The sequence below is a fragment of the Barbus barbus genome, assembly GCF_936440315.1.
Source record: "Barbus barbus genome assembly, chromosome: 25".
Taxonomy (NCBI): Eukaryota; Metazoa; Chordata; class Actinopteri; order Cypriniformes; family Cyprinidae; genus Barbus; species Barbus barbus.
In genome coordinates, this window is record NC_136753.1 from 14,955,692 (window position 1) to 14,973,711 (window position 18,020).

Consider the following 18,020-nt stretch of genomic DNA (forward strand, 5'->3'; position numbering starts at 1 on the left):
CTCATGTGTCAACACACTGCTGGACACCTCAGCCTGTCTCCGCTTATTCCCAGTCAGCATGTTCCATACATCATAGACAGCCGATTACTGTTCCAGGCCCTTCGCAATATCTACCTCAAGAGTCACTACAAGAAACTGAATTGTCCTTTAAAAGTTCTGCTTGAAAAGTCCTTGTAAAATCATTGGATTTTTGTTGGTCTACGACTTCTTGACCCTGCAGTACTCCTGAGTGAACCAACCTGTCGTCAGGTATACTTGAGTGTGGAAAGAATTTCATGGAGATGAAATATGTTATTTGTGCAACTCAGAAAGTGAATGTCCAAACATGCAGCTCATGGTGTGGTAATGCTTCAGCAGTGGAATCTGGGAATGAGTGCCAGGAAGGTGAGCTGAAAGAAGCTTTGTGTGCTGACTCTGCTAACCTTGAGCATGTACTTGCTCTTCTTTTCTGTGTCTTCAAGGTCAACAACAATGGCCTGGTGTCTTTCCTGAGGGAGGTGTCCCAGTTCACCCCTGTGGCATTCCCCATTGCTGGAGACCGCAGAGTGGTGGCTCCGTTCTGGGCAGATGTAGACAACCGACGGGCAGGAAAAGTTTTTTACCGAGAGAGCAAAGATCCTGCCATCCTGAGAAGAGCCACTGCAGACATTAATCGTTACTTTCCTGAGTTCCCTATGTTTGGCACTACATGGGTGCTGATTGCAACCTGGCATCAAGTCACATTTTTTGGTGGCAGCTCAATAACTCCGGTACCAATTTCATGTCCTTTTTTATTATGTTTCCTCTATCTAACACATGGTTTATCAGGTCTGGCCCTCGAGGTCTACTGTCTAGGAGAGTTGATCCCTGATCAAAATTAAACTCTGCAGGACAGTGGACCTCAAGGGCCAGAGTTAAGAAAATCTGGTCTAACAAGTAACTTAAAATTCTGAATACTGGTTGTGGTACCTAACTTTCTCTCTGTTCTTCTCTAAAGGTTAATACATTTCAAGTAGTTCTCATCACAGATGGTGAGCTCTCCTTCACCATTTTCCAGTACCACAATATTTCTTGGACAACAGGGATGCATGCTACCAGTGGTGGTGACCTAGCAGGCTTGGGAGGCATAGCTGCACAGGTAAGGTCATTGCCTTTACTCATGTTGGTTTTTAGTTTCGACTGAAATTACTTAAGTGATATTAAAATGTAATAGAATTCACCCTGAGAGAACGTTCCCCCACTTCCACTCTCTTCCTAGGCAGGTTTTAATGCTGGCGATGGGAGGCGCTATTTCAATATCCCTGGCTCTCGGACAGATGACATTGTTGAAGTTGAAACCACCACAAATGTGGGCTATCCTGGTCGTTGGGTCTTTCGTATTGATGATTCTCAGGTGCAAGTGGGCAGCTGCAATGACTCAGGTATGCCACCAAAGGAAAGGAATAAAAGAATCAGTGTATCCAACAAATTAGAAAACATTATGGACAGTACAAACAGGAAAATATCAGTCTGCTCAGACTCTTTTCCATTGTGCTCCTCAGCTTCGGTCTGTGCTAACTTAAGGCCCTGTCAAAATGGTGGCCGCTGCATTGACGACTGCATCACTGGAAATCCCTCTTTCACTTGCTCGTGTTTGGCTGGCTTCACTGGACGCAGGTGCCAGATGGGTAAACGAATGATGAAATCCTTCCATCCCTCACAACTCGTACTCATCCTTTGTGTTCTTCCTCGCCAGGAAAGAGAAAGTCAGCTTGTAAAAGTAGAATTCCACCCTGCAAGCCAGGGGGACAACCTAAGGGAGAGAATTTCCCCTGGCCACATCTGTATGTAATACGCATACAGTAGAGTTCGTCCAACGTTTTACTTTGGTCAAATTATTACCTTTTCCTTCACCCCCTGCACTTTAGGATTCCCTCATGTTTTCATTCCTGTGTGCACATCTAATAAAAGTCACGTCATATTTGTTGTTCTTTTGTGTGTTTTGATAGAGGTTGATGAGTGCTCTTCATACCCCTGTCAGAATGGAGGCACATGTGTGGACAAGATCAACCACTTCATCTGCTTATGTCCAGTGGGATTCATTGGGACAACATGTGAGACAGGTAAATACCCAATTCTTCAATTATCAGACTTCAATTTCAATTATGCATGTAGTTCAGGAAAAGAAAACTTTGCTCCAATATCAAAAATAAGCTTGTATTTCTACAATGTTCAATGTGTGGTTCTTCTCAAAAAGTTATCCAATGAGGACTAAAATAGCGAGTGAAAATGTATGTGAGTTTTGAATTCAGTAAGCTCTTCTTTTCATGCTGTGGCCTCTCTCCTCTGTGATTTTGTCCTCCCCTCCTCCCTTAGCGCTCTGCTGGCTTCAACCTCCTTCTCGTTCCCACAGTCCAGCCTGCAGAGATGTATCAAACCTCTAATACCTTTCACAGCCAGAAGTGCATAGTTTCAGAGTGAGGGGAACGGTGTGGAGGATATATTAATCAGCTGAATAAATATCCAGTGTGTGTGTGTGTGTGTTTATTGCCTGCAGACATAGACGAGTGCCAAGAGACCCCATGCCTCAATGGAGCACAGTGCATACAGGGTGTCGGCAACTTCACCTGTGTGTGCCAAGCAGGTTACACTGGGTTCCTATGCGAGTCAGGTGAGCATGGATATTGGGAGTGTCACTGAAAGGCCATGACTTTCTCCAGGGAGCATTTCCTTTTTTCCGCATTAGGCCCGCATTTATTCATTTGACAGATGGTGTTATCTAGACAGACTTCATGAAGACTGCTATAGTACAGAACTTTTAAGGGCAACTAGTAAATGGAAATATATTATCAGTTACTTTGATTCTTTCCCTGTGTTTTTATTTTGGGTCAGGTTTTATGTTCCAAATATTCAGAGTTCTCTGAGTAGACCTTGATATGACTTTTTAGGAAAAAGCACTGACATGATTACCCTGCTTAACAAATTGGGCTTCCCACAATGGAGGTTATTGATGAAATGCAAGCCCAGTTGGGAAGCACTCTGGCAATTAAACCGCTGGCCTTTGCATATCTTGAACCCTTGTTTCTACATGAGACCAGAATTACTGTTAATACTAGACACCTGGTCAATGAACTGTACACCTGCATGAACTTTCATACATTCTCAAGATATTGAGATATCTTAAGATATTGATACAATCAAAACCAAGCTGCTCTAAGGACTGCCTTTCTCACGCTGACAAATTATTCCCTACGTTGACATGAATCTTGTGTTTTGGAATCCAGATATCAGTGAATGTGCATCCATGCCATGTTTCAATGGAGGTGTGTGTGAAGACCTGGTGAATAACTACACCTGCACCTGTACAACAAACTTCACTGGAAGCCACTGTGAGACAGGTGTGCATTTTCTCTCGAGTTCAACCCACCATATTACTTTGTAAATGCCAGCCAACATATTATCCTTTGTTTTTGTTTCCCTTTGCAATGGGAAAAATGTTTAATGATAGAAGATGTTTACACAGCCAGCCACCTACTTTCCACTTTATATTTGGCTAGCTGTAACATTTTCCAACTGGGACTGACACAATGAAATGGAAAAAAATAAAATAAATAAAGAGGAGGGAACACTCTGGGATAACTATGGCTTCAGACCACATGTCTGACTAATTGAACTGCAAATAATGTCAGCCTCATCTCATCGTTACCAGGTGCTTGGTCAACTCTTGTCTGTTCATGAAAAAAAAGCTTCACTCCAGTATCAATAAGAAGCTTGCACTTCTCCAATGTCCAATGCATGGCTTTTCTCAAAAAGTTTTCCAACTGTGGTTTTAGATGACGTGTCTGATTAATTGAACTGATTTGTTTGCAAATAATGTCACCATAGTTATCAGATGCTTGGTCAGCTCTTGTCTGAGGTAGAAGTGAAATGACCTACCACCAATGTGGATTGGTTGTAGTTTCATTTAAGATATATCACTTGTTTAATGTTTGTTAATGTATTAGATCATGCTGCCCAAGTAATACCTCCAGAATATACTATAATGTGTTTTTTTATATATATTTTGCCCTAAACAGAGTTAGTTGTCATGGAAAATTCCTCTTCTACTGATGCTGCAAATCAGACAGGTAAGTCATAGGTCAGTTGTTCAGCTGAACTTGTTCAAGTTCCTGCCAAGTTTTATCTCCCTTTCAAAAGGTCATCACGCATAATATTTTGCTAACAGTTTCCTGCGATGGAGAGAATTGTGAAAAGCGTCAAATCTGCGAGTATATTGGCACTGGAAACTACAACTGCACCTGCAGCCCAGGTTTCTACGGTGACGACTGTGAAGGTACAGTATTCTCATAGTTTAATGCATAGTAGCTACTCTTCTTAAGTAACTGTGCAGGAACATGGCACAGAGGAGAACAAGGCAGACACCACTATCCCACAGGAATTTGAAGCACTGCCTGAGGAAGACTATGCAGCCGTGATAGATGAGCATAATTATCCAAACCTACACAACCTCACCCAGTTTACTGCTCAGACCTTGCAGCAAATCGCTTGATGTTGTAAATAATTGCTTTATGGCACTTTTTACTACTTTACCAACAAGAGGAAGGGCTCTTGTCTAGACTTAAAAGGGCCTCTGTTTTATGAGACAGTCCTAATGTTTGGAATTCACTTCCCTGCAACAAAGTAGGTGAGATCTCTTTGGATGCTCTAACATCCAACACAAATCTCCAAAGACTCAAGTTATGAAGATGATATGAGGTGCAACATCCTCATATTCTGCTTTATGTCGTTTAGTCAATGTCAGTCAGTGTGTTATCCCTGCTCCCAGGATCACTGTATACACTGCACACTTTGTGCCCCTATAGATTTAAAAGCACATTGTGAGCTCTAGCAAATTCATCCTACTCGTCCACCTGGAGCTGAAATAACCATCAACTCTTATATAGATGCTCCTAAATCTCCAGAATACCTTCCTGCCCGGCTCACTTGGAATGCGTAGTGGAAAATGTCATGCAGATCTCTCAAAAAGAGAAGGTAGAAGCTCACAGACAGTGTCTAATGGAACACTGAGATCAAAGAGACCGACCCGACAAATGAAAAAGGCTCCAGCAAATTAACAACCTATTAATTGCCCCTAAGGTCACACAATTTGATCAAAAACATGCTACATATTATCAGGAAAAAATAGCACCCTCGTGCAAGCCCCCTGGACTTCAAAAGGAAGCAATTTAACAGTGATACAGCAAGTTACTTTGATCCACTGCTGCAATTAGAGGGAAGAGGAAAATAAAAAGTCTTAAGCTTTACAGAATACTGACTTACAGTCATCCAGCACTATGAACTGTGTGGGAAAATTATGGGAAAGACTGACCCAAGGTACAAGTTTATAATGTACAACAGTACAACAAATCCCACGACAGCACACTGCGCTAAACTACGCTCATGCACACACACACACACAATGTAACATTCCCACACATGCTTCCACTGAATTTACACTTTGTTCAAATTTGACTAATGTAAAGAAAGAGTAACACTGTACAATTGTTAGAATGTTTACTTATCCAGAATAGCATCCTGAGCTCCTTTCAAACGTGTCTCTTTATCTGTCTCTTTCTGTTCTCTTTACATCACACTTAAATCCCTACAGAGGAGTGTCCCTGTCAGAACGGAGGGGTTTGTGTTGATGTGAATGGCACCTGTGAATGTCCAACAGGCTTCACTGGACTCTACTGTCAGTTTGGTATGTATTAAATGCAAACAAATACAGAATTAGCTTTTTCAAAGAGTTCCAAAGACGTTATCAAATTATAGGTATGAGATGTCCATTTTATATGCAGTAAATGCATATAAATGCATTGTGGATGGAGCATATAGATGCTCATGATGGAAAAGCACTAAAAGGTCCTTTATTTATTGACCAACAGAAAAAACTGTATCCAATTGAAGAGTGCGAGCAATCTTTTATTCTAACAAAAGCACTAAAAGTGTCTGACAATCACAATACATACCGTATTGATCACCAGAAAAGACTGTATCCATTTAAAAAGTGTGGGCAACATTGTTTCCAACAAAGTATTCCAAAAGTAGTAGTACTGCACACATATTTGTATAACAACTAATTTCTGCAGTTGTTTTTTTTTACTCCTTAGAGGTAACACAAACACCTTGTAGTAACAACCGACCATGTCCGGATGGAGGTCCATGCTTAGAGTATGGCGGCACATACCTCTGCACCTGCCAAACTGGTGTTGACTTTGATCACAAGGACTTCTACCCATATGGTAAGAGCCCTGGAGAAACTTGAAGCCATGTGCAAGCCATGGTCTCCATGACAAATTAACAAATACTGTGCCAGGTTTTCAGGGTGGCAAAAGTCCCCAAAGCAGTTAAGGCGTTATGTTGAGTAAATGAGAAAATAAAGATTTATTTGCATGTTGACATAATGTGAAGGTAATGTTTCAACTTGGTATTTGAAATACACAGAGGATCTATGCTGCGGTGTGCATTTAAATGAAATCATTCCAACACACTCAAATTAAAGTTACTAGTGAGCGTTAAAAAAAGATCACTTGCTGTGAAGAAACGTGGTGAAGCTGGTGTGTGTGTTTTTCAGTACAGCCCCGATCAGCCTGCGATTCCTCACCGTGTCAGAATGGAGGCTATTGCTATGAGAGAGATGGAGGCTATATTTGTGAGTGCAAGCATGGCTACAGAGGCAAGCATTGCGAAAGAGGTATGTTACATCTGCTCTACGTGTTAACATTTTGTCCTCGCACACATATTAAAAGGTAGACGTCCAATTATTGTGCATCATATTGTGTAATGCACCACATATCTGTTTTGCAGAAGTCTTTTTGCTTACTTGCCGGTACATACAGCATTTTTATTTAATTTTTTTCCTCAGTCAGATTAAGTATCTGTGCCTCTAGTCCCTGTCGTAATGGAGGCTCTTGTAAAGAAGAAGCTGACAGCTACCAATGTGTCTGTCCCTACCGTTTCACAGGGAAACACTGTGAAGTGGGTATGTATATAGCATTTCTTGCAATTAGTGGTTTTATGGTGTGATTGTAAATACGTTAATTAAATTTTGGTCATGTTGTTTAAAGAGTCTTATTAGTTTGATAAGCATTAAAGGTGGGGTATGTAATTTTTCAAAAACGCTTTAGAAAACCGAGTCGGGGCTGAGTACCAAAATAAACTTGTAGCCAATCAGCAGTAAGGGGCGTGTCTACTCATGATGTGGAGGGGAGAGCGTTCAGTGAACAGCCAAGCCAAGCGACAGAAAGATAGTGATGACGGATAAAAAGCAAAAAGACGGATAAACGTCTGCGGAATGATAAGGCAAGAAGTAAGCCCGTGTAAATATCGGATCAGCTTTCCAGCGCTGGAGAGAACTCAAGTAGCGGAAGGCCTGCGATCGGACACCAAGGTTGCTTTGGTTCTTCTCAATAGGTTAGTAACACCGTGTCTACACCGGACGCGGTGCACCGCAACAGCTAAAGTCTGCCTACACTGGACGCGATAAAGCGACCGTTGAAAATCATTTGAAATTTGTGTCAGCACGTCATAAATAGAACACAGCAGCAGTTTTCTGTCTGAGATTTGTCGCGCCACGCAGCATCCAGTATAGACAGCATCACTGATTGTAATGACTTCTATAGTATTTTGTCGCACTGCTCGCATCCGGTGTAGACACAGTGTAACATTGGTTTTGCTTTGTTTCACAGAACTAATCGTTGCCTGGGTTGCGTAGGCTAAGTATATGTGGGGCGGAGCTATCAAAATAGGGCCGAGACCCTTTTGGGGTAGGGGCGTGTTTGTTTTGGTGATTTCAAATATCAACATTGGCTTCCAGAAATCGCTTACCCCACCTTTAAACAAAAGTACTGCAATATAGTAGACTTGTATAAGAAAATTCCAGGTTTGCAAAATGATTGGTTTAATGTATACTTTAGTAAAATATACGTTCATGTTGCACCTTCTACTGTAGCGGCATGAATTTACGTTTTCGTCAGTTTTCTTTTTGGTTTGAAAGGTCCATTCATCTGTGATTCACTTATCTTTTACATTTACATTACATTTATTCATTTAGGAGACACTTTTATCCAAAGCGACTTACAATTGGGGAATACATCAAGCGAATCATCATAAAGAGGCAAATAGACACAGGAAGTGCTCGTAATACCAAGTTTCAGACATTGTTCAAATAAGTACAAGCTAGGCTGGGGATTAAGTAAAGAGAAGCATAGGTTTTTTTTGTTTGTTTGTTTTTTTTTTTGTAGGATGAAGTCAGATGGTGACGAAAGAGATGAGTTTTCAGCTGTCTTTGAAAATTGTCAGGGAATCGGCAGATAGGGGTGGGAAGATTATTCCATCAGCCAGGAACGGTGAACATAAATGTTCTGGAAAGTGATTTTGTGTCTCTCTGTGATGGTACCACAAGGCGTCACTCACTAGTACATCTCAGACTTCTGGAGGGAATGTAGATTCGTAGTGGAAGCAGGCGGATGCTGAGCCTGTGGCTGTTCTATATGCAATGTCTTGAACTTGATGCGAGCTGCAACCGGTAGCCAGTGCAGGGAGATAAAGAGAGGTGTGACGTGGGCCCTTTTGGGCTCATTGAAGACCAATCGTGTCGCTGCATAATTTGTAGAGGTTTGATTGTGCATGATTGAAGTCCACCCAGAAGACCATTGCAGTAGTCCAGCCTAGAAATGGCAGGGGCCTGGACAAGAAGTTGTGCAGCTTGCTCCATTAGTAAGGGCCTGATCCTTCTGATATTGTGCAGTGCAAACCTACAAGATCCAACAATCTTTTCATGTCGTGTTTGCCATGAAAGTGCCGTAAGTGTGCAATGTTAAATTGCCAGCCGACAGTGAGCACCCAAGGGATGTTACAGTTCTTAGTCACCCTTCCTCTTCTCTTTTCTGGTCAAAGAAGAAGAGTATAATCGACTTTTCTTCATGTTTATAAAATGGCATTTCCGCACACACATAAAACTGCACAAAGAAAAAAGCTCTTCAAAGCCAAGAAGCTTTTCATCTCTGGATTTTCATTATCCCAACTTTGTCCAACATTAGAGTTGTGCAACTGTTTGGCCTTGTGTAATGATCCAATTTTCTGGAGTTTGTTCAACACTTGGATTCCTCACATGAAGGAAAAACAACTTGCTCTGGCACATGCATGAAAAGCTGTTTCTCTTTCTCAGTGCTACTGTAATGATCAATGATTTCTCACACATGTTGACCTCGTTTTGACGCACACATGGCCATGTTTTCTTTCTCAAATAAATATGCAAGCGCACACTAAATGCACATGTGTACACGGAACTGTACAACTGTTTTAAAATATCTTCTGTTTTATGTTTAGGAAAGCCAGATCCTTGTGCTTCCAGTCCCTGCCTGAATGGCGGAACATGTTTCCACTACATTGGTAAATACAAATGTGAGTGCTCCCCATCCTTCGTAGGAAGACACTGCGAGATCAACAGAGGATCCAATCCGACTTTGCAGGGTAATCAAACTCTGTTTTACCTCTGAAGTAGACTGAGCTGTTTGCCAACACGACAGGAATCAGGAGCTCACACAGCTCTTTGCAGTAGTCACTATTCATTCATTTAGGGGTAACTGATATGCATGTTAGGCGGAGAACAGCAGTCGTCTATCTTCATTCAGATGATGCCAGGACGAAGCAGCAGGTGCCAGTTCCTGCAGTAAAGCTGGGTTGAGTGTCACCTCCCCAGAGATGAAGTTGGATAAAGTCCTCAGTGCATTTGATACTCTCTCCCTGAACAGGAGTTATAACTCTGCTGTTACAGGCCTCCGTGTTACTATTGATTCTACAAGGTTCTCCACAAGGTGCGGTTAAATTTGTGTCCTGCTGTTCCATGATAGGATGAAATACCATCCCCTTGTCACCTAAAACATTTCACAAAAATGATGTTTTTACAGCTTCTCTCTATTTATGAATCTGCTCATAGCTGTAAATGTGGCCATGTGTATTAGGTAAAGTGAAACCAGTTGGTTCTTTATGTTTTCGGGAAAAGCAATAATTTATTTTGTAGAAAGAAACAAATAACTGCTGCTGCCACTGCTCATTTTGTTTCGTAGTGTTTCTGGCATTCTGTTTTGCAGTGTAGGGCTTTGTCACTGTGTTTAATTAACTAACTAAATTAAATTCTTCAGCCTTAGTTAGATTATGTTTTTTCCCAGTTAGAATTATGTAATCGGCTTCTGTGCATTTCGTTTCTTTTTTTTTTTTAAATAGCAAATAGCTTATACATTGTAAAAGGAATTTATATTAGTATCTAATATCAATGTAACATCCATAAATATGATAGTGAATAATTATATTGTCCAAATTTATCATGATATGATTATTGTAAATTTTCTAATTGTTTAACAAACCTGACTCATTGCCAACAGTCTGTTTGTTTATATGATATGTCATAATTATACTCTGTGCACACTGCAGGTCTGGACTGTGGCCCCCCTGTGAAAGTCAAGCATGCAGAGGTGCAGTATTCCTCCACTGCCCCGGGCTCCATGGCTCTGTATGCATGCCACCCAGGCTACACTCCCCTTCCCAGGGCCACCCAGAGTATCTGCAGCAGCCAGGGGTCCTGGAGCCAGCCTCCAGTCTGTGAAGGTTAGTGGAGATTCAAAACCCTTGTTGTTCAAAGTTTGCCCAAGGCTGTCCCACCCTGAAACCAACATTCCAAAATGGTTGGTTGGTTTGGAATGCTGGGAAGAAGAGCTGATGAGCCTACAAAACGTCAAACAAGTAGAAACACTGTAAAACAAATTGCAGTTTGAAACCAACATAAAGTTTGTGTAGTGTGTCAGAGTGCTAACAGAAAGTAGTCAGGCCTTGGTATACAGTTCAGAGTTCTTAAACACAAAACAATTCTGCGGTCTCTCTGTGGGACATAAAGCATGATGCTGCTCTGGCAACAGGAGCTACTACATCATTTGTATCACTTGAAATAAACAGTCCAAGTACACAGTGAGACGAGGAGAAATCCAAATACCTGGATTTCTGTTCATCTTGAGAACTGTTGTTGATGGACTTGCATGCAGATTTGGGTTTCTGCTATGGTATTTGTGTGAATTTTTGATTCTGTGTGAATCTCAGTTCAAACACCAAACCAAAGATGGGCTCTACAATAAGCTTTTTCTGATCAACAACATGCAGTATTATGCCTTGTACACAAAATGTGTGTCTGTTTATGTAAGTGTGTGGATTTTGTTTATATATGCGTTTTCATGATTTGTTAAATGCTTCCAGTGCGCTAGGATTTGGACATGAATGACTCTCATCATCTCCTTTATTTTTCCAGAGATAAACGAGTGTTTGTCTCAGCCATGTATGAATGGGGGAACTTGTCGTGATAGGGTAGCCTCCTACCTGTGTGAATGTGAAGATGGTTTTAGTGGCCAGCGCTGTCAAACAGGTAACACACTGCATATCTCTTGCTTATTCTTAATTCTCTATCTTATGTCATATTGACATTATGATATTAGAGATTTTGACAGCTCATCATTGTGTAAAACATGGCTTGAGTTTAGATTTCTGTGAATGTTTTGACAGATATTGATGAATGCCTTTCCGAGCCATGTAAGCACGGAGGTACATGTGAGGATCAGCCTGGTTCTTACTTCTGTCACTGCCAGCAGGGCTATGCCGGACAGGACTGTGAGATAGGTAACATCAATATGTTAACTATGGACTGTTTTGTTGTTTTACAGCCTTAAATCACAGTAGACTTTTTTCCCCACTGATCAAAAGAAAAAGACTCTTTCAAAATGTGATCAATATGACTTTAAGTAAATACAAAAAAAAAACAAGAATGGTTCTCATAAGTTTGACAGTCTTTTAATATGAACTAAATCACTGAGGCAGCCAATTGGTTTAAAAGTGACATGAATGGCTAAATTAAGATTAATTGAGTGTAGCTAAGGGGTTTCAATTGATTATAATGTAAATACACTTCTATCTGAAATGTCCAATTTCTGGTGAGTCAATTTTCTGGTGAAAAGAAACATGCCAAGCAGATCCAAGTGACTTTGTCAAATGTAAAACAAATCCAGGCCATTGTGGCATAGATGATCTATGCCTTCAAAATTGAGTTGAAGTGCAGAAGATTTAGAATCTAAAATGATCAAGGCTGAGCAGAGAACTGTTGCCCGAATGCATCTGAGTACCAGTCAGAATTTTATGGGTGAGTGGCATAGGACAGCTCTGCTACAGTCTTCTACAAGGCATGTGGGAGAGTTCCACCAGCTAGAAGGTTCCATGGTCTGATGAGACCAAAAATCAAGCGTAGCGTTAGTTCTGGCAGATCACGTTAGTCAAGCTCACGTCAGCTGACTCTCGGCTGATCCACATCTACCTATAGGAATATGACACCTATCACAGCACCCATATATAAGGTACTTCAGTATTATCAGCAGCTTCATGTTGCTCAATAGCTAATTACCCTCCTCCATCCCTAATTTGGCCTTCTGATTCCCCTTTGAATCAGACTCATTTCTAAAATGTTTACATTAAATTATTGAACATAAATTATATATGCAATACATTTATGTTGGTTCTGTTCTGATTACCCTAAGAGGGTTATCGCTGCTCTCCCTGCTCTCACCCATGCCAGGCTGCATGGATGCACAGGGAGTTCTTGCCCAGAACAGAACCATACCGCCAAACCAAACTGTATGCTAATTGTCAATCATCCTTTACGATAATGGTCCTGACAGAACAGAACAATTTTTGGCCAAGTTAACACAGTATAATCTGAAAAACACCTTCCCTAATTTGTGTAAAACATGGTTAAGATTCATCAATGCAGAATGACTAAAAGAAATGAATGCAGCAAAATACTCAGAAATCAAGAAGGAAAACCTGATGGAGTCTGGAAGAAACCTACCGGGTTGGCTTGGAAAAAGGCCGTACACTCAGTCTCCATGTAACCTGAATGGAGAAAAACTGCAGTGACCAGATGTGCAAATCTAATGTTATTCACACAGACTCAAGGCTGTAATTGCTCACAAAGGTGCATCTGCTAAACTCAAACACTTGTGTACTTATGCAAAACATTAGTTTGTGAGTAATAACTCTTATAACCAATCTGTAGAAAACTGTTTTTTTTTTACATTAAAGAATATTTGTCTGTTGATCAGTGTCAAAAAAATCCCAGTTATCTGTGATGGTGTAAAACATCAAAACTATACTTTTTATAGAAACTGTTTTTGCAGCCTTAGTGTGGATTTATGAAGCATCTACCTGAAAACAGACAGGGCCTTTGCAAACATAAAATTGTGCTTGTAGCTTATATAGCAATAATCTAAACTCAATATCTTACACAAAGATGTGCTACAATATGGTAACTATAGAACGAAAAACAAACCTGTTTTTGTTGAACCTTGATTCCCAACTCATTTTCCAGCTTGCATCTGCAACTGTTTTTGTCATTCTGCGTAATCTGCTTTCCCCTTGATTCTGACTTACACTAAATCTAATTTGATACACACAAACACTTCATACCTACTTTATCTCTAACAAACAGCCCACCTCTCAAAATGAAGGATTTTCCATCTTATGACACAAATGTGTGTTTGTACTGCAGAACAGGATGGATGTGAGCCAAATCCTTGCTTAAATGGAGGTGTATGCCGATGCTACAGGAGGAACCACCTGTGTGTGTGTAAAGAGGGTTATGTTGGAGGCCGCTGCCAGACATGTATGTCGAACATTATTAAATATTACTCCTGAAAAAGTGTACAAAACATAACAAATTAAAGAAAAAACAAGAAGTATCAAGATTGTAACTGACATTGAGGGAACTATGAGAGAAAAAGTTGCCTCTGACAAAAAAAAGTCTGCCTTCTGCTATGTTACACTGATCTGAATTAATCAAAATCCTCACAAACTTAAAAGATTTGTCTTGATGTGAATAAAATTAAAACTGTCAGTGAATCTGTGTACCCTTCCACTTTCTGGAAGTCTGAAGTCGTTATATTAGTTCTGTACGTTTGTCAGACAGGGTGCTTTCAATGTAAGGTCTCAATTGGTCCTCTGTTGCTGTCTAGTGGAGAACCCGTGTGTACTGCAGCCGTGCGGGAACCGAGGCGTCTGTTGGAGTGATAGAAGGGGGAACTACAGCTGCGCCTGCAGGGTGGGCCACACAGGGAGAGACTGTGAGAGAGGTCAGCTCCTGATCTTCCATTATTCAAAATCAACCCATATCCATTCATTTTATGTGGAGGCTATTTAGAAAAGAAACTAGATATTAAGATAGAATGGAATTCAGAGTTTGTGTTTTTACTGGCAAAGTGATTTGTTAAATTGCTTCCAGGGAATTTATTAATTATTCAGAGATATGGGACGTTTGTTACTTCAAACTTAAAATATGTGCATTCTTTGGTATGTATTTGGTATGCATGTACTGCATTCATAACAAATTTCCCTATCATAGTTTAGAGCAGTGGCTTTCAACCTTTTTAATTTCAAATGTTCACAACAATATTTGAAGAGCCCCCATGAAGGCTAACAGGTTTCCACAACTAAAATGAACCAAAATTGTATATTATTAATTAACATTAATTTATATTAATAATAGAGTTTAATTAATTTATTTAATTTTACAATTTCTAGCAAGAAAAATTTAAAATCTTAAAACCCTAACATATCTTTAACATTTTGTGGAGTATATTTTGAGTACAGTGTGAAAATCAATTATTATTTATGACAATGTACTTCTGATGAAATTTAATTCGGGTAGTAGATGCTGGTGATTGTTTATGTATTAGACTGTTTGATTGTACAATAGGGATAAATATGGGACCCCATATAATTTCATGTTCTAGTCATGGGTAGCTATATGTAGTGAATGGGTGGATGTGATGATTTGTATACAAATGGAAATTGTCCAGTATTTAAATGGAACACATGTGTTTGTAATTGAACATTGGCTAATGAATGCTGACGTCAATAGAATTAATGATTTAAAAAAAGTGGATGGAGGGATTAAACTGCTCAACACACTGAAGAAGGCCTTGAGCCGAAACTTTTGTGTTTTGACATTGGTGATGTATGTAAAATAAATGTTAAAAAGAAGATTATTTTTGTGAGTGCGGATCATGGTCTCATGTGCTAAATATAGAATGTTAAAACACCATGGACATTTTATCTAGAAATCATTAAGCTACCTCATACTTAAAAAAAAATGAAGTTGTTGAGGGGGTGAATTAAAATAAGAGATATGTTTATTTGTTTTTATTTTAAATAATTTTAAGACATCTTGGGGCCCCATTTGAGGTTTGCTGAGGTTTGCCGCAGCCCACTAGCTAAGAATCACTGGTTTAGAGGGTATTTGATTTATTTATAATACTTTTACTGTTCCCAGACCTGTTGCCTCCATCTGGCCTGCATGTGTTGCGGGTAGAAGAAAATGAAGTCGAGTTACGCTGGGATCAGTCAGATGCCACTCAGAATTTAATCAGCGGCTTTGCTGTTGCCTTTGCTCCTATTGGTCGTGTACCAAGGAAGACAGACTTCCTGGAGAAGCAGCATTCTACCTATGTACTACAGGGCCTGAACCCCGGACAGCTTTATAACATCTCCACGTTCTCCGTCAAACGCAACACCAACAGCAATGACATAAGTCAGCCAGCTTTCGCTCTCATCCGCACTAGTGAGAGCTCCCAATTTTTCTTCTGTACCTATATGGTGATTGTCACATCCTGTTTCCTTAGCACAATGTGACAGCAGGAGTGTATATATATATATATATATATATATATATATATATATATACACTTTTTTTCCATGTTTATTTAACTCCGTAAATAAAAATTATGAATGTTATTTGTGCCAAAAGAAAAAAAGAGTGCGATTAATTCTCAATTTTTACACAATAATAGTGCTAAACTAACATGTACATGTAAAGTATTCACTCACATACTCTTTCTTCTCCTGTTCTGTTGCAGGGCCACGTAAGGTGGAACAGCTGGAGGTAGTGAATGTGTCATCCTCTCAGGTATGGATGCGGTGGCTGGTGCATGTTGGCCGCCATGGAGCGATCAGTCAGGTTCGGGTGTCTCTGGTGCCTGCAGATGGTAGCGGACCTCGCACAGCCGTGCTCAATAGCAGCGTCACAGAGTACTCCTTCAGGTCAGTCATGATGACACAGAAAAAGAAAAGTCTGAAAATAGTTTGCATAGTCTTAAGAGAATGATCTCATAATTGGCCCATCTAGTCTGTTGCAGCTTTCAAGTGTAGTCAGAAATGTCATATTTACAAGTCCTGAGCACATGAATAACCATATATTTCCCCCCTTACCATACAGCCAAATAATGTGTCATAATAATGAATCTCTGGACCTAGAAGTAGGAGATTTCGAAGGTGCACTTGAAGTGTGTAAAGTGGCTATCAACACATCATAAAACAAGAAAATGTGAATTTTTAAACATTTGCACAATGGGTGATTTGCACAATTACATCTCGTGCCTGCCTGTTAACTTTAATTAAAGGAACACTCCACTTTTTTTGGAAATAGGCTCATTTTCCAACATCCCTAGAGTAATACAGATGTGTATTACCGTTTTTGAATCCATTCAGCCGATCGCGGGGCCTGGCGGTCCCAAAATTAGCATAGCTTAGCATAAATCATTGAATCCGATTAGACCATTAGCATCTCATTATAAAATGACTAAAGAGTTTCGATATTTTTCCTATTTAAAACTTGACTCTTCTGTAGTTGCATCGTGTACTAAGACTGGCGGAAAATGAAAAGTTGTGATTTTCTAGGCTGATATGGCTAGGAACTATGCTCTCATTCCGGCGTAATAATCAAGGAATTTTGCTGCCGTACCATGGGTGCAGCAGGCGCAATGATATTACGCAGCGCCTGAAAGAAGTTCCCATCTAGGTAACTTTCAAAGTCACCGGCACTATGTTTGTGTAGTAGAAATAGCACATCATGAATATAAGTTTGAAAATGCATACTGACAGTACGCATTCTATATCTTGCAGTCATGCATTGTAATGATTGCAGAAATCACTTACTCTAGCGACAGCTGTCCGTCAGGTCCACTCGGCATGGGACGTTTTTTCCAGTTTATTTTGTCAAACCGGAAAAAAAATTCGACCACTGCAGGATGCAGCATTACTAAGAGGTCCTCGGATGTTGCGATACATGCCACTTCCTCATCAGGTAGATCAACCCTTGCCATCGATGGCAACACCTGGTCCCACTCGCTACAGCACAGGCACTCACTTTCGGTCGGCATGGGCTGGCAAGCCCCACACTTGCACCACCAGTTTGAATCAGCTCTCCTCCCCTCTTCTGCCATGGACTGTTCAGCTACACTTTCCAAACTTTCCTGTCTTTCATGCTGTAAAAGTTCGTCTTCTGTGTATTCAGGTTCAAACAGATATGGTTCAGGTTCTGTACCAAAGGAAATGTTTTCTAAATCGTCTCTTACTAATGTCTCCATGGTTGCAAGGCACGCTCCCTGTGCAAACAGGTGGTCACGTTATACTATTAGCAGGCGCTGCGTAATATCATTGCGCCTGCTGCACCCATGGTACGGCAGCAAAATTCCTTGATTATTACGCCGGAATGACAGTATAGTTCCTAGACATATCAGCCTAGAAAATCACAACTTTGCATTTTCCGCCAGTCTTAGTACACGATGCAACTACAGAAGAGTCGAGTTTTAAATAGAAAAAATATCGAAACTCTTTAGTCATTTTATAATGAGATGCTAATGGTCTAATCGGATTCAATGATTTATGCTAAGCTATGCTAATTTTGGGACCGCCAGACCCCGCGATCGGCTGAATGGATTCAAAAACGGTAAAACACATCTGTATTACTCTAGGGATGTTGGAAAATGAGCCTATTTCCAAAAAAACTGTTCCTTTAACAGTTTAATAGTTAAGAAATGCACAGCTCAATATAATTTACATATACCTTTTAAAAATCACCTTTTGTGTTTCACGGAAGAAATTCATGATGGTTTGAGTTCAAGACATGTGAGTACATGATGATAGAATTTGAGCTT

The 18,020-nt window shown here is 40.3% G+C and overlaps 1 protein-coding gene across 1 annotated transcript in view; it reads left to right on the plus strand.

The window, feature by feature from the left end:
- LOC306844793 (sushi, nidogen and EGF-like domain-containing protein 1) overlaps positions 1-18,020 on the plus strand; it is a gene marked incomplete at both ends in the record, with an annotated part of 30,711 nt that overhangs the window by 4,931 nt on the left and 7,760 nt on the right. Inside the window, 21 exons of the mRNA XM_079377169.1 lie at positions 462-749; positions 977-1,117; positions 1,238-1,400; positions 1,521-1,646; positions 1,968-2,081; positions 2,516-2,629; positions 3,243-3,356; positions 4,035-4,085; positions 4,184-4,291; positions 5,606-5,698; positions 6,108-6,239; positions 6,572-6,691; positions 6,863-6,979; positions 9,328-9,471; positions 10,432-10,605; positions 11,297-11,410; positions 11,548-11,661; positions 13,580-13,693; positions 14,043-14,159; positions 15,359-15,646; positions 15,942-16,125. Coding sequence (XP_079233295.1) covers positions 462-749; positions 977-1,117; positions 1,238-1,400; positions 1,521-1,646; positions 1,968-2,081; positions 2,516-2,629; positions 3,243-3,356; positions 4,035-4,085; positions 4,184-4,291; positions 5,606-5,698; positions 6,108-6,239; positions 6,572-6,691; positions 6,863-6,979; positions 9,328-9,471; positions 10,432-10,605; positions 11,297-11,410; positions 11,548-11,661; positions 13,580-13,693; positions 14,043-14,159; positions 15,359-15,646; positions 15,942-16,125 — 2,930 coding nt within the window. The remainder of the gene's footprint in view (positions 1-461; positions 750-976; positions 1,118-1,237; positions 1,401-1,520; positions 1,647-1,967; positions 2,082-2,515; positions 2,630-3,242; positions 3,357-4,034; positions 4,086-4,183; positions 4,292-5,605; positions 5,699-6,107; positions 6,240-6,571; positions 6,692-6,862; positions 6,980-9,327; positions 9,472-10,431; positions 10,606-11,296; positions 11,411-11,547; positions 11,662-13,579; positions 13,694-14,042; positions 14,160-15,358; positions 15,647-15,941; positions 16,126-18,020) is intronic.